At 41.2% G+C, this 26,784-nt stretch overlaps 1 protein-coding gene across 1 annotated transcript; it reads right to left on the reverse strand.

The window, feature by feature from the left end:
• Nucleotides 1-88: 88 nt before the first annotated feature.
• On the reverse strand, nt 89-26,784 carry slc7a14a (solute carrier family 7 member 14a). The gene is made up of 10 exons (XM_080479297.1): nt 26,691-26,784; nt 10,784-11,319; nt 10,251-10,487; nt 8,484-8,701; nt 8,236-8,382; nt 4,966-5,174; nt 4,724-4,871; nt 2,697-3,192; nt 2,374-2,610; nt 89-1,804 (listed from the first exon to the last, which is right to left on the reverse strand). Exons 2-10 carry the CDS (start codon nt 11,088-11,090, stop codon nt 1,506-1,508), a joined length of 2,298 nt encoding a protein of 765 aa, XP_080335423.1. The 5' UTR covers nt 11,091-11,319; nt 26,691-26,784; the 3' UTR covers nt 89-1,505.

Below are 26,784 nucleotides of genomic sequence, written 5' to 3' on the forward strand. Positions count from 1 at the left end.
GTAGAGAAAATGAAGATGAGGGATGAGATTTGAGTTAAATTGGAGTGGAAATGATACATTTCTACAAAGTTTTGTTTCTTTTAAATTTGTACAGTCCCCAATATAGTCCTCACTCGACGAGATCATCGGAGAATATCAGTTTTCTTAATTCAATGGACTAAAAGAGTAAATCCCTGGACATGGCAAGCAGCAAAATCCTCATCAACTGAGACACAAGTACACTGAATGAAGAAGAGATAATGAGACATCTCTGACAATAAAACTTGGAGGTTGTCAGTTTGGATTCAATCTGTTCCCGTCTTCGGTTAAACAGCCTCCTCTCTATTCTTTTCTATTACAGTGACGATCATGTGTTCAATTGCACCACGAGGTACTTTGCTGCAGGTGGATTGATTTTGAGTGACATGCCGGGGCAGAGTGGGAGGAACAAACTAAATGTAAAACAATACCTACGCATATAGAGTGAAAACACATTTTAAACACATGTACATGAGAGTCAATGGAAATGTGGAGATTTAGAGCACGCACAGTACACCCTCTCACAGACACAGGCAAAATAAAAGTAGAAAACATACATAATCATAATCTCACATACATACACAATAGATGAAGGCACTATTGCAAGCAAAGTCCAAGTACTATTTGTGACAGAAAACATCAACACCCTTTTTCCAAATCCACTTTGCGGTCCCTTGGGCTAGATGGTAGGGCTCAGGAGAAACATGTTAAGTATTGTTGTTTTTCATTTTAAGAAAGCCTTTTGTGATTTTCTTTCTTTCTTTCCATATTTAACAGTGTGTGGGTGTTTTCTTGGTGAAAATAATACAGGTCATGTGGACTTGCCATGCTGTCATCACACTTTCCTGTCAGTCTGTGTCGGAAAAGGAAGGGAGGTGCTGATTCATCTGTACCTTCTCATCACTGTCTCCTCTCCTGTATCCCGTAACTCTGACATAGAAACAGTTTAACAAAATGCTTAATACACAATGTTACATGGGTCACAGCGCAGTGACCCACCACATGCCAATTTATCTCTTGCTACATCTGCAGTTCTGTATCTGGCCTTTCTTTGTGTGGGACGTAGTCTCCAGTAAGTGAATAACAAGTGACTGTGTGAAGACATTCATGACCTTGACGCCCACGTTTGTGTGGGAGTGGGAGAGGGAGCCACGTCTGGTAAAGCAAAGTGGAAGAAAAACTATTCCTCTGCTACAAAACAATCTAGCCCAAGGGTTAGAAACACAAACAAATACACACACCCACATGCATGCATGCACACACACACACACACACACACACACACACACACACACACACACACACACACACACGCACACACGCACACACGCACACACGCACACACGCACACACGCACACACGCACACACGCACACACACGCGCGCGCGCACACTCAACCGTTCATGCGCTCACACTCTGTTTCCCCTCCCTTCCCCCAGGCAGCAGACAAGGCAGTACATTCAGGGCAACACAAGAGTCTGTCCTTTTCAGAAATCCATTGGATCCTCCTCTGCGAGGGCACGATTGGCAACGGTTCCTCCTCCACCTTTCGATGGCATCCCATCGCTTTCAGGTTTTGCCTCCGGTGGAGGGGTCAGCCCCGACCCCCCCTCTGGTGCACCCCAGGCGTCAGTGTTAGGTGGGTAGAAGTCATCTTCGAAGCCACAGAAGCCTTCGTCCACACCTTGATCGTAGCGCTGATAGGTGGAGGCATGCACTTCATTTTCTCTGGCTGTGATCTCCAGTGTACTATTCCACATGCCATAGCCAAAATAGATCAGGACACCTGAGGGGAGAGTCACCCAAACACATACTGAATATACACACAAAAAAAAGTGTATAAAACACACACAGCATATTTGACCAAGTATTTTCTTTTTTCTTTTTTTTTTAAATAACAGCAAACTATGAGACAAATCATCCCACTCTGAGTGAGTCAGAAAAGACCAGCAGTCCCACTCACAAACTGAAAAGATACACAATCAATTGTGTTTGTGTAATCTCTCCTGGAATCTCTCCTGGACATCAGTCTACATGTACTGTGCCTTTAGAAAAGCAATAAAAACTATAAAGACACCCAGGACTTAATAAGCAGGACAAACACAGTCTTTTAGATAAAACTGAACGATATGAAAGAAAAATTAGGCTTCCCCCTGTTCTGCTGTCACAAAAAAGAGTTGCCTTGCTAACTGGGTAAATTACACCTTTTTTAATTTTTTAATTTTTACGAGTATTACAATGAACAATTCTTTTGTTTCAGATTAAGACTGTAGCGTAATAATGCCAACAAAACAGAAAAACTTAATGCATTTCATATTGGAGAGGCTGAAAATGATCAGAAATGTGCTCACTTACCCACGAAACACCAGATTGAAAATCGTATCCAAGTGATGGCGGAAAGTTTAAGCATGAGGTAGATATTGACCAGCATGGCTGAAGCGGGTACGAATGGCACACAGGGTGCCATGTAGGGCAGCCGTTTAGGGTTCTCCGGCTGCTGTAGGATGATGACGACCAGCAGAGCGATGAAGATAATGAGGAGGATCAATAGCAGCAGAGCCCACCAACGACCCTCTCCAATACTGCTCGCTCCTGAAACAACAAAGAAAATAGAGGGGATAATTATATTCCTACATTCCACAGGAAGTTTCAACGTGGTTTTGTTGACTTGTTCTTACCAAAAATGATGAAGGAGCAGAAAATAAAGTTGAAGATGAAGAGCAGCAGCACACACACAGTGACGGTTTTCCCCGTGGCTTGTGTCGGCCTGTCCATCTTTCCCGGGAGGCCGAGTCGGATCCTCAGGGTGTAATAGTGTGGTCCAATCAGCTTCTTTAAACGGCGGGACATCCCACCTTCTGACTCCTCTGCTTCAATGCCTGTGGTCATATCCACTGTACCATAGTTTGGGTGGCTGGCAGTGTACGCGTTTTTATCCGGCTTGCCGATCAGCATCTCATTGTCACCTAGCGACGGCAGGTTTTTGGCCCCGCAGGTATTAGTGGATGCCCCTCCGTACTCATCAGCCTCACTGGTTGGCGAACAGGCCTCTTTCTCGCACTCGGCCAAAACTCCCTCTTTCCTTTTGTTGTTCTGCTCCTCCGAGAGAAAATTCACAAAGCCATGGATGTCGCCCTCCGGTTGGTAACGTAACAGTAGAACACACAGACTCACCTGTAGGAAAATACACTGTTTAATTCAAATACCAAACGTCCTGCTTATTGCTTTTAGTATTTACATAAAAATAACATAATGTCCCTAAGCACAGAAGGTTCTTTATAAAACCTTAGAAAATTGGGTTAATTTGACTTTTTCTCGGACAAGGTATGGGACATTAACTTTCCAGATTGGGACCAATATAAACTAGGAATAATGTGGAGGGTTAAGTCACAAGTTGACCGCCGTTCTGCTTATATTGCTTAATAAAAAGCAAGTTTGTGAAATGCTTGTGATTAGCTGTTGTTCCTGCTTTTTAATCAGTCCAGAACATTTCAGCCTGTTATGGCTGGCAAAAGTGATTCCAATTTTAATCCTTAAACAAAATGATCTGTTCTTCTCAAAATTAGCCCAATTTTCTTCGACTTCAGTTAAAAAAAAAAAAAAAAAAAAAAAAGGAATTAGTTGTTGTTGCACTTGGAAACAAAGCATATACAGTATCTTTCAAGATCTATGATTTCATTTTATATTTGACATAAACTTAATTCATTCATTGGAATATGTTGAGACGTGGGCAACACAAATGTGACCCTGATGACCACAGCATCATATTGTGACCAATCACTTCCACCATAATTGTAGTAGCTGATTTAAAGAAAAGAACTAATGGTCCAATTTAAATTTTTGTCAACATGTATGTAAATGATAGACAGTATGTGACCTAGAAATCCTCAGTAATACAGTAATTTATAGGGATACCTGATTGAAAATGTGCTTTGAATACTAATGATTCCATCATTTTCAGAGAAATCAATAGCTTATTCATTTTTACAAATTGGTCTGCACGGGTACAGGGGTTGTACGTGTTGGCAAGTGCATTTATTTCATTCTTTTTTTTCTTAAACTATAAGGCCTCCAGATGTTAGTTGTGGCCCATGGAAGGGAATTTACACTGCAATAACAAAAGGAAAGAAAGAGGAAAAAAAGCAGTTGTATTACATGAATCATGAGCACTCATTTATCTTTGCTTCATAGAGGCTGGTCAGCCACAACCAAAGGGCCTTATGCTGTCTGTGGGCCAAACAATGCTCTTTTCAGTTCTAGTTCAATAGTTAAGCACGTGGTGGTTATGCACGGCACTTGCAGTTGATTTTGCAGGTTTTTTGCCGACTATCTGTGACAGAGGTGCAACACATTGTTGGCTTTGGAGAGACAGTTCCTGTACATATATAGTTTTATCATAGTTCTGAATAATTCATGCATTGCAGGGATTAATGTTTGCAGCAAAAATCCTTATTATTATGTGCAGATGATATATTCTTTAACTTAGCCAGATCATATTATAATGCCTAAGAGTCCTGGTGATGACAAAAAAATAAATAAATAATAACCTTCACTCTGTTCGCGTTAATACACAAATAAATAAACTGTGACTGGACAACAGATGGCCTCTTTGCTTAAGATGCTGGGAATAAAGCTCCGTATTAAAGTGACATAATGCTGTGAGTCAGATGCATGTTGGTTTTCTCCATCACTCACACCCACTCACCAGAGTATAAGCCAGCAGGGTTCCTATAGACATCATCTCTATGAGGTCTCTCAGACTGACCAGGAGGGACAGCAGGGCAGCCAGAAAGCCCGACACCACACAGGCCACAGCGGGGGTCTCGGTATAAGAAGACACATTGGCCAGAAACCTACACACACAAAGATCAAAGCGCTTAGACACACACACATTGTTTAGATTCTGTATATAGGGCACAAAAACAACACATTACTGTGCACACTGACTTAAATAGAAGGCCGTCCCCTGCCATGGCGTAGATGACCCTGGGCATGGGGAACAGGGAACCCAGGAGGGATACAGTGAGTCCGGCTATGGATCCGACCGCCACAATATACTTAGCGAACATACAACCGTGCACGGCAAACATCTCCATCAGTGGGGCATCTGCGTCAATCTCATCGTATGGCACCATCAGTGTCAGTATCACAGAAACCTGGATGGAAACGCAAACATGTGGCTATTAATGAAAAAATCTTTGAAAACGCAAAATCTAACAAGAAAATTTCCAGAAAAACTCTTGCAAAATGGATTTTGTTGCGAGTATCCCTAGGATGATTGATTAGTCACATTCTGAAGTTTTAGTTTGAGTACTGCAATATTTGGATATTTACTTTTATTTTGGATGAACTGAACAAACTCATCTTTACATGAAGGTCAAGCTCCAGAGTAGTATTAAAAGACGGAACATCCTTAAAGTAAAATGGTCTGACCACAGACACATTACACTGTAAACGATGATATATGTTGAGCTCCATTCTCGTAACTCAGCCATGCAGGGTTTGTATAAGATGCTACACATAACAACACATGTAGAAATGTTCACTTGGGATATATATTTGCGGATCTGTGCGTGCGTACGTGCGTACGTGCGTGTGTTTATCCCTGTTTCTGACGTGTGAAATCATGCAGGGCCATCTGTCATAAACACTGCGCTGCAAAAAGATGGATTTGCAGGGAGAGCTTACAGAAAGTGAGAAAGGAAAAAAAAAAAAAAAAGAAAGACTATCCCTGTCCAGTGAGGAAGATAGAGAGATCAATGTCCTCTCAAGTAACCGGGTGCACTTTAACCCTCCTTCCAATCCAGGCACAGGCTTGTTGACAGTGTGTTTGAAGCAGCCAACGGGGACTATACTAAGCTGAGGGGAATCCTAAAGCCAATCCTTGTTGAATATATTTGTTTGAGAGGGCAAAGCTGATTCACAACAGGACCCAGAGTGCCCACTTCAGCTCAGTGTCAGCTAATTTTCAGTTTGCACTTTCATGTGACCCCCCTCTGCGACCGAGGATTTCCTAAATATATCATTCAACGTAATACTCTCCCTTACTGCCCTGTTAAGAGCAGCTATGTGAGGAAAAAAACTATGTGGTAAATGTCAGGGTTACAGGAAGTGTGATTCAGAAAAAAATGTTAATTTTAAAGAAAATGAGCAGGTTCACAGCGATGGAAACAGATAAGACATTGAGTCACACACACACACACACACACACACGCACGCCAGAGAACCAGAAAGAACAGGGTTAATCAGCACAAGGGAGGAGTCCATGACCACAAACACACTGGAGAGCAGAAGGAGAACAAGATCCAGGTGTGTAACAAGAGGAGAACAAATGGAGACCAAATACAAAGATGAAGGAAAAAGGAAGACAACAGAAACATAACAAGACAGCAGTGCACAGAATAAACAGAAAACACAAGGGAATTGACAAGAAATTACACAATAATTCACAAATGCTGAGAACAGAGCACAAAGAGCCACTGGAAGACACTAGAGTTGGTGATAATGTGTTAGAAACTGCATCGCCACTACTTCTGGTAGCAATACAAGAACATTAATAGTACCATCGCAATTACATAACAGTACGTGAACAGATTGCGCCTTACTTCTGTCATCGATCAAAATTCGTGGAGCTGCCGTCTCTCTCTGACCTGCTCCTGACACCAACTATTTCCTCAGGATTTAACTAGGTTACTTTTTTCAAATCTCCTGTTTATATGAGGAGCACTTCGTCCACATTAAAGTCTCGCGGCCCTCCTGACCGCATCAAGAAAGACGACCGACTGAACCTGTAATCACTGGTGTGATGTTTTCATGACTCTAAATAAAAGATAGGTTACCTTATAAAAATCTGTCTGCATGTTGGTAAGTTCTCTCTGCATGCCAGATTAGTGTGTTGACCTTGAATGAATACATGAACTGGGTTGTTTGTGTTAAGAATACCATGCATTGATAATACCTGACCGAAATAAAGTATGTGCAGCCATAATCCTAATTGAGTTACATAGTCACTTTTCCAAGTAGATTACTTTTTTGACTTTGAGAAACTTGTTAGTCACTACATGGCACACAGAAAAACGGTGACATGTATTGTGTTTGTATTGAACTGCAGCAGCTTAAGTACCTTTAACAGAGCAGGAAAGTTATTTGAAGATGCCTAAAGAGCGAGACTGATCAAAGAAAGATGGAGATTAAGTCAGTGAGAGATAAAATAGACTATGGAACAGAGGATAGGGGTGATGTGGAGGACTAAATCTGACTGGGAGACAGAAAGATCGAAGGACTAAAGGATTCTGAGTGAAAAAAAAAAGTCTTTAAATTTTGAAGTTGAGGCAAGCTTTGCCCCTAGCAATGCTGAGAATGTTCTCATTTCTGATAGGCTGCTGTTACCCAGCACCCATGGCAACAACCATCCAGCACCCATTAGGCAAAAGGCTGAAAGGCGATGCGAGCTGCATATGTGAAGATCAGAGATGAGAAACACACCCACACAACCGGAGTGCAGGAAGAGCATCTTCATTCGTGCTGTGATTACTTCACATTTATTGTAGATTTAGAGCTCTGTATTCACAAGTAAGACCATGTAACTGGATGATGCAGTCACGGAGATAAGGAATAACAATAAATCAAGCGGAGACATATCTTCACATTTTCATCACAGAACAGGGTGGAGATTGTAACATGAACTGAAATATAGCTTTGTTCACAAATCAAAGAAGAGATTGTACATTTGTTCCAACATTAAAAATTTTTTATAAAGCTGATGAAGGTGTATGAAAAAACAGCTGTGCTGAGATTAAAGCCTTTTTTTTTTTTTTTTTAAGTTTTTATTTCGAACATGTAAAAAAACGAAACAACACAACACCCCCCCCAAAAAAAAAACCAAAAACCCCAACCAAAAAAACCCAAAAACGGAACATCTAATTGTATAAACAATATAAAAAGGTCAACACCATATGTGTCCGTGTTAAAGCCTACCATCTACTCACAACCTATTTGATAATAATCATTTGTAAAAGACAGATTTAATATCATCAAAAAATCATCATCTCACTTCAGAGGCAAAAAATATCTCGTAAACTGTAGGAAAGGCCTGTTTACTTTTTGTTAGGAAAATTTGTATTTTGCATTTTTCCAATGTCTTAAAACAGTGTCCTAATTTTCAAATCCACCCGAGTAGTGATAAATGGAGCGTGTGTTGTTTCTGAGGGAACTCACAGAGACATAGGCAGTGAGGCAGGTGATGAGTGAGGCAGTGATGGCGTACGGGATGGAGGTGTTGGGACTCTTGGCCTCTTCTCCTGTTGTAGCGATGATATCAAATCCAATGAAGGCATAGAAACAAGTGGCTGCACCCTGCATTACCTGCAGCGGGGGAGACGTGAGAGAAACAGTGGCTCACACACCAGACGGCGCCGAGAGTTGGGCTTCACCGCCATGTTGTCGCTGTGTGTTTGTGTACATACCCCCGACCAGCCGAAGGGCAGAAACCTCCCCTCGTCCCAGTTCTCTCCGTTGACGAAGAAGAGCCCGGCGATCATCATGAACACCCACACGATGAGGTTGATGACGTTCAGGACGTTGTTGAAACCCACAGAGTTCTTCACTCCCAGGGCCACAATCACGGTCACCAGCAACGCAATCAGCAGCGCCAGCAGGTCTGGGTACGACTGCTCACCTTTACCTGAAGAGGGGAAACATGTACAGGCTTAACAACGGAGAGACACAGATCATAACATGTGTGAAGGGTTGGGGTTGAATACTTGAAACTAAACTAAACTAAACTAAACTCTTTCCAGGCCACGAGGGCTTACCCGGCCGGCTCTTATCTCCGGTTTCCATAGAGCGAAGCGGGTGAGAGTTTGTAACTCCCTCTGGAGGGGACACTGGTCCATCACAGGTTAGTCCCCGGCATATGCCGATACTCATTTATACAGCCGAGTAGATTGGAGCAAAGTCGATCAAAGTGCCTTGCTCAAGGACACAACACGGTGGAAAGGCCAGGGATTGAACTCAGACGCACTAAACACTCGGCCCACTGTGCCCCTCAATACTTGAAGATTAGTATTAAACCTAATTAGACCTAAAATTGCTCAAGGTGCCTTAAAGTTTCTTGTCTTGTCAAGTCAACAGTGTAACACCAAGTTGTATTAAGCTTATATCAAATCCCCCCATTGAAGAAACAGTATGTGGAACTATCAGGCCTTCGCCTACGTGTGGTCCTTCTCCATGTGGAATATGTCTGATGATATCAGCTTCAGAGGTTAGTATTTTATAGCAGGTGGTACAGTGGTGTAGTGGTGAGCACTGCTACCAGGACCTTTCTGAGCAAAGATTACACAGATATTACCACACGTATTCCACAAGAACCCAGGCTGTGCATGTTTGGAAAGTACCAAGGTTTATTTTAAGCTGAATTCCACACTTTCCGATGGGTGCAGAGACTCTTTTTTTTTTTTTTCTCCTGCAGGAAAAGGAAACTTTCCATGAGACCGAGGAACAGCTGCTCAGTCATGTGACCACATTGCCAGTGGGCAACAGGGAGAGCCTGACAAGGCAGCATCACCCAGAGACACACATCGCATGCATATACATCATATAGTATCACACTAGACCAGCCTGTACCGTTTTTACTGCAGACTTGAAGAACAATGTTAAATGAATCATATATTTGTTTTTTTATTAGGGGATGAAAAATATGGTAATGATACGTATATAAAAAAAAAAAAAAAGTTTTTAGTGCTGTTATTCACCTTGTGACACACGTCTGTGAAAGGTGCTATATAAATACAGTTCTATTCTATTCTATTCTATAAGTGAAGAAAGAGAAGCCCTACTTTCTCAGAGCTATATAAAAAAAATTCTTCCAATATTTCATAACTTCACTGAGCAAACAATGATGGTAATCAAACACTGAATAACCACCACTCAGTGAGTTTATTAAATCTGCTCCTCTGGGTCAACATAGATTTGCATTGCCGCCACAAGAAAAGGGGGATCGAGTTCAAACAACACAAGCAGGAAATATTTGCCTCCTGCAGACTTCTGCGAGCCGAGCCGAGCATGACTCTGAAAAAACCCCATCTCTTCTCAAGTCCACATCTCCATCATTAAGCCCCAGTATTACAACAAACCAGAAAATCTATGTGAATCTATTACTAAAATGAAAATATAGGGGACAAAAGTTTTTTTTTGTCCAAGTGAACAACCCCCCCGCCCCCCGTCCCACTTACCCAGGCCGGTAAGTGTTCCGATGTGTGAAATCATGAAGTTGCTGATGCTGTGATTGGCCAGCGAGTCGGCCATGCTGCTGAGAGCCGACGCCCCCGCCGCCGTGCCAATCAGATATTCCAGGATTAGATTCCAGCCGATGAAGAAAGCCACGCACTCGCCCACAGTCACATAGCTGTACGTGTAGGCCGAACCTGTGGTCTTAGGCACACGCACGCCGAACTCTGCGTAACACACGCCTTGAGACAGATGGAGAGGACAGTGCAGTAAAGACACACATATGTGCAGACGCGTGTCGGTAATTTGACAGCATTACCTCTTTAGTGAAAGGTAAGATTAAAAGTATTGATAGGAACCTTACCTGAGGGTAGTTCTAAGATATCCCCTGAGAGCCTCTCATATTACATCTTTGCCCGTGTAATGTTTTTACCCTTGTTATAACTGCATAGTTACTCTCGGTATATATGAATGGCAGTAACCTTTAAGCTGTAGTTATAGTCACCCTGGGTACTTCAGAGACAGGGTATAAGCTCACCTGATAGAATGGAGGCCACAGCTGCAATGATGAAGGACACAATGACCCCTGGACCAGCCATCTCCTTGGCGACCAGCCCCGAGACCACATACATCCCCGTGCCGACACAGCTGCCCACACCCAGTGACACCAGGTCCACCGTGGATAACACCCTGGCCAGTCTGGTGCCGTGTGAGCTGGTGCCGATCACGGCTGAGTCCAACATGGACTCTACAGGTTTGGTCCTCAGGACACGGGACGCAAAGGTATTCCATGTTGAGGCCCATTGTATTCTGCGAGGGTCCAGCTTCCTGGCTAGGCCACTCATACTGAGGGCAAGCGGTCAGACAGAAGGAATTTAGAAGTTGAAGATACAGGCTCTCTGGGTTTTGTTTTTCCTTCAAGTGTGAGTGATTGGTTGGTTGTGCAGAGCACGGTGGAAGATGAATTATTCCTTATCAAAACAACAGAGGATGATCAGCCTTTGTCTTGCTGCTTGTGCCCGTTCAGTGGAATGCCATGTTAGTTTTTCTCCACATGGCAAGAGAGAACATTATCTGAAAGACAAAGGTGGGAAGATTTATTTTGCAGCATTTCACAGCACAGTGATTTCTATTATTCATAAGAGGAAAGATTATTTTTGAGTACACATGCCAAGACACTGGTGCCTAAAGGTGGAGATGTTTTACACAATTGCTCACAAACGAAGCGTAACCCGAATGAGGAAGCCGTTAATTAGCAGCCCTCTCCCTGTGGCCCTGTTGCTATAGTAGCCAAGTTCATTAGTAACAGCCATGGATGCTAAATCATCTTCTTTTGTTTATAAGAGTGGGAAGGTAATATGTGGATCAGTATACATACTTCTGCTAAAACAAAACAAAACTGATTTTGAATGGCTTCTTTGAGCAAATGATTCAAATATGGAATGGCATGACTTTAATAAATGCTCTCATTGTAATGAAAAAAAATTCCAATCAAGGGAATTAAACAGCAAACAGCTCTACTGAAAAAAGTAAAAGGCAGACACATACTGTATACACACACACACACACACACACACACACACACACACACACACACACACACACACACACACACACACACACACACACACACACACACACACACACACACACACACACACACACACACACACACACACAGCCTCAGCAGCACAGCAGGAGCACACACACTGATTTTCAGCTTCTAAATAAAAGTTTTCTGATCTCATCACTGAATCTTGCATATTTCTAACTTATTTCACTTTTTTAACTTACTTATTTATTTAAATGCATGATCTTTAGTTGACTTTACAGGTCTGTGTTTGTTGACAGATGCAGTTACATAAGGTTACGTCATCCACAAATCACAGGCTGTGGATTGCATAATGTTCCTACAACTTTAATAAAACTAACTTTCTGTTGAAAAAATTGGGAAAAGACATAAGCTGGTAGCTCTACTAAAGCAATTTCATAAACAATTTGTGGGAATACATCGTAAAAGTTGCAGCAGAGGTCAAAAAGGGCAAAACAAACTTGCTCAAATCGCTTAAAACTGTGCTTGATTAAAGTGAAAGTGCTGTTTTTAGGAAAATACTCACAAAAATATCTTCAAAAAATCCTACTCAAGTATAAATATTTCTTCACAATTTCAAGCTTTTGATTCATCTTACCACAATAAAATATCCATCCAAAGCACATACCACAACCAGCAAATAAAGCATATTACAATAACACAATGGTGATTTGACAGTAATCAAATATAGAAGTATTTAAACTTATTGTCTCCAAAAATGCAAATCGAAAGTTGTGAGCATCAAACATTCAAATTGTGGCTGTAGTCGTTCGAAATATCTGGTTTTTGATAATAGAAAATAGATTGCATGGTGTTGGTGGCACTGAAAAGTAAATATTTGGAGAAAAGGACTCCAAAGTTCCATATTGAAAAAAAAATATTTGTAATTTATTATTTCCACCAATGAAAATAATAAATAAAGTAACATAAATTCTGTGCTTCCTGGGTTATGCTTGTGAACTAATTCACATCAAATTAATCAAGTTTTTTTTTAAACTTTATTTTATTTTCATGTAGCAGCATTTACACATCACATATTTGGTCATGTCAAAATCGAGTGTACATCACAGGTTGGCACAGCAATATTCCTCTGTTCTATTTAAGATAATAACATAAAAACCACTCAAAAAATTAACTATTCGACTCATTTCTCTCCAGCTGTGGACATTTCCACTTGGGCTACAACACAAAATAAACTTTTGTTTTACATTACGAGAATATGTTCTCACCTCACGTTGTAGCACACAAACAAAATAAATCCTTTGTGTACAAAACCTGAAACATCATTCGAGCCGACACTGTTAAACAATAAACATGTGGCTGAATACGAATGTAACTCAAACCACAAAAGCTGCATCTGTGCTGCAGAATAATACGTGCGAACAGCAATCAAGACGAGTTCAAACTGAAGAGGATTTATGGTGCTTTTTCTCCTGCCTTCAAGCGGCGCCTCTGGTGAGCAACAGCCTCATGGGGGACGCCGTTAAAAACAGCACCGTTAAAACCATCAATTGTTACAAAGTGCAATAGTCTGACTCTCACTCTCTTAACAGCGGGTGAACTAACACTGATCATCCACTCTAAACGACGAACGGTAAGTTACGGAACAAACTCACCGAGCGCGCCCACCTCGCCTCTCAGCTGTAATGCGAAGCACTCAAACAACGGCTGCAATTATCCTGTTTAACCGGGACAAGCAGGGCCTGCGTGTCGTGGAAGTGTGAGCCTCCGCGGTGTTACAGTGAGCTTGAAAAGTGATTTTCTTTGAATAACACATTCATCATGTCCACAACTGAGGTACAAATCATGTTTTATCTGCAATATCTGACAAAAAACAGACCCCCAAAAAAGTAGCTCAACTCTTCGTGTAAAATCTGATAAGCTGCAGCAGAGTTGATAAGAATGATTCAAATCACAGTCAAAATACTCATTTTTAACCAAACCGCCTTGAGATCAAGATGTAGTTTTGAACTTTAGAGATGTATTTACAACTTGTTTGGTTAGTTTAAAAGGTATAATATCTTGAAATCAAATATTTCACCACTAAATTCAAAATTTCCTGAATTTTGATTTGTAAAAGACACACACACTGCCGGTGGAGATCTGTAAATGATTGCATCATCATCTCATTTATCAGCGACTTTTTGAGAATTGGATTTGAAACGTGTGAATGCTAAGCATACAATCACGCATGATTAACGGAGAATTTGTTATTGTGAATAATCATCTAACTCAGCGACCTGCAAATACATACATGTATGGTGAACAGTGCATGCGGAAGACACACATAAGTGCACATGTGGATGCACTCAGTGGCAACTCCGCATGAAGTTCTTACTCCAGATTCTAATTTAATCCAGAGACACCCAATGTTTTACATAGAGATGACTGTAGATGACACAAATTATTTTCTTACATTCAATTTCAGACTGCTGTTTGAGAGCGGAACACTTCCCACATGATATCTGTTGCTCTCATGTTCCACAACTCGCCTAAATTATAATTAAAAGACACAGCTGTTGTCTAATCTGCTGCCGACTCTAAATGACCATTTCATTACTAAAAAAGCAGAAACAGTCAGCAGTGTTTCACATGATCATTTGACGCCGTATGCAACAACAAAAAAAATCTATCTGGATTTAAAGGTTAAACCAGAAATGTTCACATGTTTGTTCAACAATTGAAGACAAAACAAGACACAGAACAAACTTTCACCTGTGACTAAAGCATTAGTGCAGTGGTGTTAAATTCATCGTAGCTATGTGGATCATACACGATCAGAATTAATCTCTATTGGACGAGACCAAACATTATGTTTAAACCAAATTGTTCATATTTAATGGACTTTTTACCAAAACTGGATTTATTATATTTTTTTTGTTATAGCAAGTTGAAAATCCAGCCACTGTGTTTCTCTCAGATTAATGTTTGTAAAATGGCAAATGGATATCGTGCTTCTCCACTGCTAATCACATTCACACACACATTCCCACACCAACAAGGCCGCTGCTATGCAAGGTGCTCAGTCCATCGGTTGGGAGCAGTCTGTGGTTCAGTGTGTTGCTCAAGGACACGTCAACGTGTGGAGATGGGGGGAATCAAACCTACAGCCTCCCCATTGAGAGACCAACGCCTAAAAAAATCCTGTTGCTGATCAGAACAAAGGATTTCTGCAGCCCTTTTGTATGCAGGTATTCACTAACCCACTCGTCTTGGTCTGGCTTAGATTTCAATATTAATAGAAATTGTTGCATCACATTATCTCGGGGCTGCAAGCATTGTTGCCATCTGCAATTCAGCGCCGAGTCTCAGTACTTAAAGTGCTGCACCAAGTGGACAGATTACTAATAACGGTTACCTCTATTGTTTTTGTTTTTTTTTTACTTTGCAAGGTCGTCTCACTGGCTGATTGTGCGTTTGTGTGTGTGTGTGTGTGTGTGTGTGTGTGTGTGTGTGTGTGTGTGTGTGTGTGTGTGTGTGTGTGTGTGTGTGTGTGTGTGTGTGTGTGTGTGTGTGTGTGTTGCTCGGGGGGGAGAGTACGGAGAAGATGAGCAGAATGAAAAATGGCGAATCTGCTTTTCATTAGAGGACGGAGCTTTGATCTTCCAGAAAGATCTCATCAATAAAGGTGCAGCTATAACAGAGAACGTGTGTGGAAGGCCGGGCAGGCCGCAGTAGATTTAATCGGAGTCACTGATACCTGCACACGAATCCAATATCATTCTGTAAAACTCCTAAACTGAGCTAATACGCTCTATTTGACATTGTTGTGGTTCCGACTTGTGTGATGAAGCCACACAAACACAAAACCAACACCGTCATTTCTCCATATCTCCAATCAAATCATGCAAACAGCTTGTTTGTTGTGTGGGTTGTTTTAAACATCTGTTACCTTTATTGTTTTCTGGCTAGTTTCTTTGACAGTGGCCACCACCTGCCGCATGTTGTGAGCTATTTGAACAGTCATAGATCAACAAAACTGAGCTGCACAATGCCGTGCAGCAGGTGTTCCTCCTGCTCCGGGCTCGAGGCTAGAGCACGGCCTAATGGTCTAAAACCATTTAACCTGCGAAAAAACAGGGTTACGAGACAAATCCCACAAAGAATCTGCAACAGGTCTGCGGCTCTCTACTTTGACATTAAGCCTAATAAGAAAAAGCTTTTAAGGGGATAATTGGGCATTCTGGAAATGTGCTTATTTTGTTTTTAGCCAACAGTGAATCAATATGACTCTGGAGCCACGAGGCAATCGGCACAGCTGAGCATCAAGACCAAGACTCTCTCAAGTCACCCCTTTTGCTCGGTTGCTCACTACTCCCGCGTCATCAGTGCATCAAACGTCTGTAACACTGACTTAGACGACTGACGGCTCACAGTAGATCTTCAGATGGCAAAATTGCGGGGTTTTTTTTCCAGTTATTTCTACCACGGTTCAGCTCTGTGCTACCACATGACCAATGCGGTTTCTATTCATTACATGAGAGTTAAATAGGATTAACTCTCATCCAGGCACACTGAAAGTGTACTTCCACCTCATGATAGAGAAGCATTAACGTTTCAGGTGCATTAATTCATTATACAGACAGTTTCTCAGCAGCTTCATCTCCTTTCCCTCAGACCAAGATGCAGTTATGCACTGTGCTGCTCTTCTTTGCCTCTACATTGAGCACCAAGCAAAGCACCAGTGGCGACGTAACCGGCTAAATTATTAAATTGAATGTGGGCGTAGGCAGTAAATTTTCTATTGGTTTGGAATAACAAATCTTGCCAACACACATGCCTTACAAAGGAAAGCACTACTGGAAATATATGTGAGCAATTGTAGTTAAAGGTAAAAGGAGCGAGGAGGAGCACAGCCGAAAGCGCCGCTGACAAATTGCTGTCATCTCCCAGCGTGTGAGAAATATGCTGCTGTTGTGTTTACCAAAACACAGCTTTGCACTGTAATATAATTTTAAACGGGGGCTTTCTTCAGTATTATACCCCTAAACAAACATTCATTATGTGCCACCAGTAGCAGATCAATAGATGAATCTCTGTCATTATAATCATCAACACCACCTCTAGTATTCTAGCCTTAGTGTTTCCTCTCCAGATAAGAGAGCTGTCAGAACATCCATCCTTGTGTCTAATCAGCCGTGACTAAGCCCGTCTCCATGTCCGCCCCCTGCTTCTATCTCAATTGCTGGATGAACAATCTGATTGAGTTCCCATTGCCTTTACAGTAAAAGCTGCATTGGCTTAATAAAGCTAAGAGCTCTTTTGGTTCACTCAGAGCAGACCTGGCAACCGGCCTGTGCTGCATGGCCCTGGCCCCCGTCGAAAAAACCCAGACCTGGCATCAGGCCCTGGCCCCGTTCTCACAGTCTACTGATCAAACAGGAAGGGGAAAACATCTGAGTCAGGGAAATTCGGTTTTTCTTTGCTAAATTCTTTCTCTCAGTTTTCCTCTGTACGCCATATTCTTACTAGCCACTCTGCTACAATATCACTAATAAAGCAAAATGATGTTTTTCGGGGGGGGGAGAAGTCACCCGTTCATGGATCAGCAGCTACACAGTGAGCTGCTTGGAGAGACATACAGATAAATCGATAGATACAGCCTGCGTTAAAGAGAAAATGTTACAGTGCATAATTTATGTGCGTATGTGTACAGCTCTTACAATGTCTCTCACCGTTAGGATTTATGAGACTAACCTCATAGGAGTGTTACACAGCAGTACTTAGAGCCCCTGCAGTCCACACTCCAATCTTGTGAACTCAGTAATGTGTTATGATCAATCGCTGTGATAAATAGTGCAGCCAGGCCCTTTAAATTACATCCGACTTCAATCAGGTACGCCTTATTGTTGAGCATAGTACAGCGCTATATAATACCGGGGGTTTTTTCTGCTGCCTGGTTTAGTGCGATCGAAGCTACTTCACGATGTAGACTCAACAAAACATATGAAATATATATATCTTAACATCCGCACAATGTAGAGCTGTCACCTCCCTCTCAACAAGAATGAAAGTTATTTACTTGGAAGTCAAGTTTCGGTTTAATTCTGTCCTTCTTGGATTTCTTCATCAAAAGATGTTGCCATTGGTTGGTGTGAGTTAGAGGCTGTTACTTTCAAACTACAATCTCGTATAAGTCTCTTTATAAAGCTTGCAATCACTGCATCGTTACAATGGTCTTGTGTCATGAATTTAATTAATCCATCTCCTACACAGTATTATTTTATTCAGAGTCAGGGGGCGCTGGAGTTAATTCTCGCTGAGCAAGGGCAAAGGCAGGACAGACACTGATCAGGTCATCAGCTCATCACACACACTCATATATAGACCCGCGGGCAATTCATAGACACCACCTAACCTCAAACGCATGTTTGTAGATAATGGGAGGAAGCCAGAATACCCGGAGAAAGCCCACTCACACACTAGATTGAAGATGCGAGCTCCACACAGAAAGGCCTCCAGCCAGAGAGGAGAGAGAAGTAACGACTAGAGTACCATGCGGCCCGTATCGTGATGTAATTGGTGATTTCATCTTGTTTGGATGATATTCATTGCACCAAAACATGTGATTGTTATAAATCTGAATATCACCGAGTTGCTTTTATCAGAAATTGTACCTTATACTCAACACAGGACACCAACAAGATCGTGCACAGCAAGTATTTAAAGTGCAGTTCTCGCAAAAAAGCAAAATTGTCACACAAATCCAAGCCATTGAATCCTACAGACATTACCAATAATTGGATGGGTTTGCAAAGGATATGCGGCATCCTAAAATTCTTTTTTTTTTTTTCATGCTTGACCGACTTTACTGACAGTCTGGCTGATTCACTGCCTTGCTTGAGGGACCACAGTATCCCAATCTGACAGGTCTAATGAATTCGACGCAAAAAGGAAAATAGAGCCTGCCAGGTTGATCTCATTGTCTGACTCATCAGTCACACTCCAACTATCCCCGTCTGTCCAAACTATACATAGACGGATTTTTAAGCAAGAACGTTGATATTTCTGTCTGTTCTACAGAACATAATGCCTAATAGGACATTTTAATTCCAGAGTACCTCCCTGCGTCGCCTAATCAGTCTGTAATCTATGGATCAGCATGGATGTGTGCCCACTTGCAGTGCAAAGGGAAAGAGAACAGCAATTACAGTAATTGAGAAACAACCGCTCTGTGTTCCTCCACAGCGGTACATATATTCAAAATCAGCATCTAAACTGTGAATACTTTGATAAAGTTGATTTAAAAAACCAGTGAAGGTTAAAAAAACAGAGAAATCCCTGGCAGCATCTTGTGGTCCTAATCAGGCCATGTCTTTTTGATCAACATTGATTTTTCAGTTTATAAATAATGGAATTTTAATTATAATTTATGTAAGTGCTAATTCATGGTTCATTTCTGACAGATGGCGAAAAAGCACAAATTTACCACCACCTTCCCAAACAAAGACACTAACAGGGGTAAACACGCAGCCAAACGTTCAAGAGTTCACCTGTTTTCAAAGCCATGAATGAGCAAACGTAACTTTCATTGACAGTTTTTGAAATAGTCATCTAACCCACCAGTAGTCAGTTATGTAATTATTAAGAACAATATAAAATATATATGCATATGTATTGTAAACACAATATAGAAACACATACAAAATACTTCAAAGTGAAGTTTCTTATTTTGTGGGCTTTTTCTTATTTCTGTTTTTTTTTTTAAATTGTCCAATTGTTACTTTTTCAACTGAAAAATAAAGTCTAAATTGATTAAACGAAATTTAAAAAAAAGCACATTGGCTCCTACATATTTTTATTGTTTGTGTTGTCTTTTTGGATGTATTACGATACAATTCCAAACCAACACAGTGTGTGTTTTAACAATGCTTCTTGGCAAAGAACCTTATAGCATTAGGAAATTATTGACCTTTGAAATCGTGACACATTTGTAGGAAAGAGGCTGAGAGCTGAGTTTGTGTCTTCTCTGCCCATGTTTACCAGCTTCTCTTTGCTGTTTGGCAAGAAAGAAAAATGACCACAAAGTTATTTTTCCCTAAACAGGTTTCCTTGCATTTTCTGCATGGTTTACATTTTAAAATGTATTTTGAAGCAAACAATGCATAGTTTAATTGTGTTTTCAGGTTTTAACTGGAATAAGTGCATACCGTTTATCTATTCACGATCCAGCCTGAGGTGTAACACTTGCACTTGAAGTGACTCACTCTTTAGCTCTTCATCTTCAAATCGACTCAAATCTACAATTTTCCCTTTCTGTTGTACTTTTGAATATTCAGATTTATTACAAAAACAAAAAAATGGATGTGAATAAATAGCACTTGGTGAAAACCCCAAAGGCCTTGAGACTTGAGATGCTCACTACACAGTGTAAACATTCCGCATGCCAAAAACTGATACTGAGCAAAATTGATGAGGATTTAGCATATTGAAACTGGTCACAGTCTAAACTGAATGCCTCTTTGGTTCTGTGACTTGGCTGCCTGACCAGTTACTTACTTTTTTAAAAACTGGCTGGCCAATATCCGGGCTGGTCTTGATGTGGACTTGCATTGATACGACCTGAATAATGATAAATAAGTATATTGCTCTTGTCATCGCACTCAAGGTCTGTCATACCTATCTATCAAAAGTTTCTAAGCCAGTCTGCTGGCTCTCGGCCCAGTGTACAGACCAATATCTCTGCATGACTGGCCTGTCAGGCGGCCTGGTTCACTCACAGTTTGGGCTGCAGCATCCTCATCCATCATCCTCTAACAGAGCGCAGTGAGGGCCCAAAGATTAAAGCAGACTCGATCTGGCTCCACACCACAAGATAAATAAAAACAACTGTGTCATTGCCGTTGGCTCTGCGCTTAACCAGCCATATCTATGACATCTCTGTCTACGTGGCCTTAAGCTTTGGAAAAACAACAGGGTCGTCCCACACTGTCAGGGCTTAGCTCCATACGTACGCTAACTTGGTTTTCAAGTATGAGCAGGAAATGTCTGGTCTGAGACGTGGCTTATTCATCTTGACCTGCGTAAGCCGACTCATTGATTCCGGTGGCAGACGTCAGACTCATCCCGCTGATCAATTCTTGAATGAGAGACTCTGCGAAATATTGGTCACACTCAGACATAATGGAAAAGGAAGTACTTCCAGTGGAAGCCAAGTGAGGTCCATAATCACTATATAACCAATTTGCTAATCTGCACCTCCGCTGCAGGCGCTTGTGTCTTTCTGCAGTCTCTGAAGAGGCTTAATATATCACCACCAATACATCTGTCATGGGCTATCTCTTCATCCTCGAACCTCCCTACTTCTCTTCCGATTCAAAATTACAGACCTACTCACTCCCACTCCTCCTCTGACAGGGAATTGTTTGTCATCTTTTGCCACTTAACAGCAAATGGGTGGAGTGTCTCTGCCTTGTGTTTACACACCATGTTCAAACAATCTCCTGCGAGTGGACCGTGTTTTATATCCCACTGATTACTGCGCAACCCTCTCCTCCCACTCCATCTCTGGCTTGTTTTTTTTCTTTTTCTTTTCATCCGATCCGATCTATATAGTAACTGCATTTTACCAACATCGACAAAGTTTTTTTTTATACTTAGTTATTGCCAGGCCGATACAGACAAACAAAGCACTATTGTCTCATTTTTTACCGTCCAGTCACTGATGACAGGGGAGGGTTTGGCATGTACAGGGGACATCTCATAAATCTAACTCTGTTCACTTTGTTATAGATTTTTTATTTTTTTTTTTTAAACAAGCATAATGCAGAGAAATGGGGTTTTCCAATTCACCAGTTCTCATGAAGGCTCCCGGGACGTCCTCAGTAGCACTGTCCAGTCACAGACAAGATTCCCCCGTGTGACCACTCACTTGTAACTTGAGCTTTACAGTACATGTAAAATCACACGGTAAATTCAAATAGCTATCCGATATTGAAGGTAGACGTTATCTCAGGAAAATGGGCAAAGGCTTCAACTAACTGAACAGTTTGACAATTCTACAGTCACAAAATTAACAAAAATCTATTCAATCCTAGTCATGAAAGGGTTAATATAAAAAGTTCCAATTTGTTTTATTGTTAAGATAGCATCTTTATGAGATTGTGTCAGTCACTCCTCCTGAAGGTGTAAATACTAGGTTAGTTTACCCTTGTCACTTCTCTGAACCCCCACCTCATTCTGAAAACAACACTTAAATGAGAGGAAATAACTCTATTATGGGGGATAATTGGATTGGAGGTCTTGACACATGCAATCATTTCTTCACAACTATTTCCTCAAAGTGACAGGCTGAGGTTGTCGGTGCAACAGAGAAAACATTGGTTGTTTCTTCTTCTTCTTCTTCTTCTTCTTCTTCTTCTTCTTCTTCTTCTTCTTCTTCTTCTTCTTCTTCTTCTTCTTCTTCTTCTTCTTCTTCTTCTTCTTCTTCTTCTTCTTCTTCTTCTTCTTCTTCTTTCTTCTTCTTCTTCTTCTTCTTCTTCTTCTTCTTCTTCTTCTTCTTCTTCTTCTTCTTCTTCTTCTTCTTCTTCTTCTTCTTCTTCTTCTTCTTCTTCTTCTTCTTCTTCTTCTTCTTCTTCTTCTTCTTCTTCTTCTTCTTCTTCTTCTTCTTCTTCTTCTTCTTCTTCTTCTTCTTCTTCTTCTTCTTCTTCTTCTTCTTCTTCTTCTTCTTCTTCTTCTTCTTCTTCTTCTTCTTCTTCTTCTTCTTCTTCTTCTTCTTCTTCTTCTTCTTCTTCTTCTTCTTCTTCTTCTTCTTCTTCTTCTTCTTCTTCTTCTTCTTCTTCTTCTTCTTCTTCTTCTTCTTCTTCTTCTTCTTCTTCTTCTTCTTCTTCTTCTTCTTCTTCTTCTTCTTCTTCTTCTTCTTCTTCTTCTTCTTCTTCTTCTTCTTCTTCTTCTTCTTCTTCTTCTTCTTCTTCTTCTTCTTCTTCTTCTTCTTCTTCTTCTTCTTCTTCTTCTTCTTCTTCTTCTTCTTCTTCTTCTTCTTCTTCTTCTTGTAAGGCAAACTCACAGGACAAAAGATGGATTTTGATTTTAAAAGCAGTGCAATCTTGCTGAGTTTTTATATAGGCTGTGTATAGGTGGAAATCACACCACCAAGTTGTGTCTTCTTAATCGTTCCACAACAATTGTTGGAGTCTCTCCCAACACATTGCAGACATTATCCTTCCAAGTATGATAACTATTGGCACTTTAGAAAAAAAATAAACATTTTCCATTTAAGCTGCTATAGTTTTTCACTGCTGAGCGATCGTTGCTGCACTGAATTTCTCTCCTCTCTCACTTTCTATACGGTGGTGTTTAATGTGCTTGTTGCTTGTCTCTTTGCTGTCCTTTTTTTCTCTTTCCATCCTCTAACCCCAACTGGAGGAGTAGAAACTTTTCGGCTTTGAGGCTGCTTCTGCAAGTTTCCTTTTTCCTTTCCACCATCGCTTATGCTTGCTCATGTGAAATTGCTGGGGGTTTTCTTCTCTGTAAAAGCGTGAGATGTCTGTGATGATTTCAACACTGTATGAATAAGATTGAATTTAATAAATGTTTGTTGTGTTGTGTGTGATTGTTCAGAAAGCAAAATTAAAAGGGATATGTAGAGAAAAAAAAAGGTAGTTTAAAGCTCATTTCATGCAAATTACTGATATACCTGTGGGAAAGCAACCGAAGCCACAAATTCATAAGAGAGATCAGATTACATTGTAATGATAGTGCTCAAGGCCATCTTCCTCCCACACAGACTCCTCTCCCTCCGGTCTCTCTCTTTCGCTCCTCTTTGTCCCATCGTTTTTCCTTCCCTTTAGTTCCTGTTGAAAATGCTGTGTGCATGCTTGTGCGTGTGTGTGTGTGTGTGTGTGCGTGTGTGCGTGCGTGCGTCTGATTATATTAGCCTTTATGCGCAGGCAGGTTCACTGACGTCAGTGCTGAGCAGCAGCTGATGAAGAGAGGCTGGTGAGGGCCAGCAAACCATTCATGAACACAGGAGCTTCTGTTTGTGTGTCCATGTGTTTTAGCTGCATGACTCATTGCAATATTTTACATTAAAAGTTAAGCAATGATATCACTAAATGCAAACCCTTCATTTATCATAAATACATGTTCACTGTGCACTATTGTTGGAAACAGGGACATGAAGGGACCATTTCAAGTGGCATTTATTACCTCTAAATGAAATGAGGTAAAGCACTGTAGAAATTGATCTTAACAAGCACTGCATGTGTGGAATTTTTGCTGAGAAACATCAAACTCAAGAATTTTTAACATTTAATATTATATATTTAATATGCATATGCCTCATTACATAAAACCAGCTATCGTTCACTATCTGTGTACGTATGGGGCCGGTCCCAGGCCTGGATGAATGGCAAAGTTTGCATTAGGAGGGAAATCTTGTGTAAAACTGCCAAAACATGCGGATCACAAACTTAACGGCTATACCAGGTTAAGAATGACTACTTTCAATGCCGTTGACCAACAGTATATAAGTGGAACTTGGACTAAGTTAGTCGCAGCCCAAGACTGGAGGCAGATGATGTACTGTGGTGACCCGAGCAGCCAAAAGACTGTCATCCACACGACAAGCTGAAGGCAACAAGAAGGCAGGAAACTTTCGAACAAAAGCTTATTGTGCTTGGCTTATTTATTTTTATCAATCAAGACCGTTCCTATTTGATTGAGCTATTACTTTATGTATTTTGTTTATATTTTCATATTTGAAATTTGGGTTTTAAAATTTGTTTTCTTATTATTCATCTTCACTTTTACGCTTCCGCTGTCCATATTTTTTTCCTTAAATGATCCATGAGTCCAACTTCATTTTGCTTTTTAAAAGTTTCGTTTACACACAATATTACCTTAAATGCTTCTAACTACTGTCCACCTTCAATGAAGCACTTTGAGTTGTACGAACCTGCTTTGATTGATTGATCTCTAATACCATCTGAGACAAAATCAGAAAAAACACAAAACATAGCAACTGTAATGAACTGACTGTGTCCTGTAAGTCTTGGGGGCTGTGTGAGAGAGTGTGCATGAGGAATATGAAGAGAGACAAACTGCAGTTGCTAAATTTGTCTGTTATGTAATCCTTCTGCTTTTTATTGTTGTTTTCTGCATTATTGTTAGCACACCAGTCGAGCACATAACCTCCTTCTGACCCAACGTTAGACAGAGGTTAGAGGCACAGCTCACATGACCCAGTTTTACGGTATACTTTTTTCATTTCATTTCCCACTAATCCGTTTTGAGAAGCTACAATTAAGCGACATCTCTTGTGAGGAGTGACATTGTGTGGTTCCCATTCTAAAACATGTGCTGATGTAATGTTGACAGAGTTGTCCAAATGAATCACACAACAGGGCTCGTTTATTTTCCCTGAACTTCATCCGTTTTTTATACAATTTAGAAAAGTGTGGTGCTGGAGCCGATCACGGCGTATTATGAGTGAAGGCCTATCACTGAGCAAACACATACAACCACACTCACACACTGACTTTCACACCGAGGCAAAGTTTTTGTCAAAATGTAATCTCAAATGCCTGTTTTTGAAAAAAAGAGAGAAAACTGTAGTTGGAGAAATCCGATGCACACACGAGGGTAAACGTGCAGATTTTGCACAGACAGGCCCATAAGGCCCGACTAAAAGATATGTGGTTCAACCAAAGACAACCTCTGAATTCATTTCTGGTCAGCTCTTCTTTTTGGTCGCCAATAGGCACTTGTTGAGCGCTGATGAGTCGTCAAGCTGGAGTGTATTACTGAGCAGTGTGTTGAAGGCTGTTTTCAGCACCATGGACAGCACATCATCACAACTGCGTATGGGAAAGAGAAACCAGAGACAAGTCCTTATGGTGGAGAGAGGGAGAGAGAGAGAGAGAGAGAGAGAGAGAGAGAGAGAGAGAGAGAGAGAGAGATGTCATTAGGGATTAGCCCAGTTCCACAGCTTGAGGCTTTCAATGTCTGAGTACTCTTGTCCACAAACAAGATAGATAGATAGATAGATAGATAGATAGATAGATAGATAGATAGATAGATAGATAGATAGATAGATAGATAGATAGATAGATAGATAGATAGATAGATAGATAGATAGATAGATAGATAGATAGATAGATAGATAGATAAACGATTCAAGCTCTTAAAGGGGGAAAAGCTGATTTCACTGTGTATGGTTGAGACTATGACATAAAGCCAATGGGACTCTTCTTCTATCACCTTAGACAAAAAAGCTTCCCTCTTTTTCTCCTTTGCTCCGAGCAAAAACAGTATTTCCCACGACGAGCTCCTCCCTTCTCCCCCTCCTCAGTCTGACACACCTGAACAATGCACATAAGCACTATAACTCTAAAGTCTCACCTGCACCAAACACTAAATTAAATGTCCCACCCTGAGCTCTGTCCCACCGTCCGTCTCCCCTCGACCCTCCGAGCGCTGCAGCTCTGGTCCGGTGGGAGAAGCCAAACCCGCCCTGAAAACTCCGTCTCATCCTGCCTGTCTCACTCAAGGACTGTTAAGGTGAGACGTACACCCAGGAAGGGGGTCCTTTCTCTACGTTTCCCCTCCAGTCCGGAGTGTCAGCAAACGGCACCTTTTACACCTTTTTAGAACGCAGGGTTTCCGCCGCGTTATGCGCCATCGCGCGTGAGAAAGAGAGAGGAGAGAGAGAGAGAGTGAGAGAGAGAGAGAGAGAGAGAGAGAGAGAAAACTGCACAAAGGAAGACAACAATAAAGGGAGGAGAGCGAGGAGCAGAAGTGTGGCAGTGATAAGCGACGGAGAGGGTTGTGATCAAGTTTAACATAAGGAGAAGGAGAACAGAGGAGAGAGGTGGCGTAGGGAGAAAAGAAAAAAAACAACAAAAAAAACACTCACTGTGGCACGGCCGGATCACAGGATGCCCATGTCGGATGCTGCAGTCGGTCGCCAGCATCAGCAGCAGCATCTCCGGGCTGCGCCGCGCATCAGT

The sequence above is a fragment of the Lipophrys pholis genome (assembly GCF_963383615.2).
Source record: "Lipophrys pholis genome assembly, chromosome: 14".
Classification (NCBI taxonomy): Eukaryota; Metazoa; Chordata; class Actinopteri; order Blenniiformes; family Blenniidae; genus Lipophrys; species Lipophrys pholis.

What these genes read in the sequence shown, in the direction of transcription:
- slc7a14a (XM_080479297.1), bottom strand. Translation starts at nt 11,090, where the DNA reads ATGAGTGGCCTAGCCAGGAAGCTGGACCCTCGCAGAATACAATGGGCC. An exon ending in CTGCTCCTTCATCATTTTTG is followed by an intron (nt 2,611 to 2,696) that starts GTAAGAACAAGT and finishes TTGTTGTTTCAG; the next exon opens with GAGCGAGCAGTATTGGAGAG. An exon ending in TTCAATCTGGTGTTTCGTGG is followed by an intron (nt 1,805 to 2,373) that starts GTAAGTGAGCAC and finishes CTCTCCCCTCAG; the next exon opens with GTGTCCTGATCTATTTTGGC.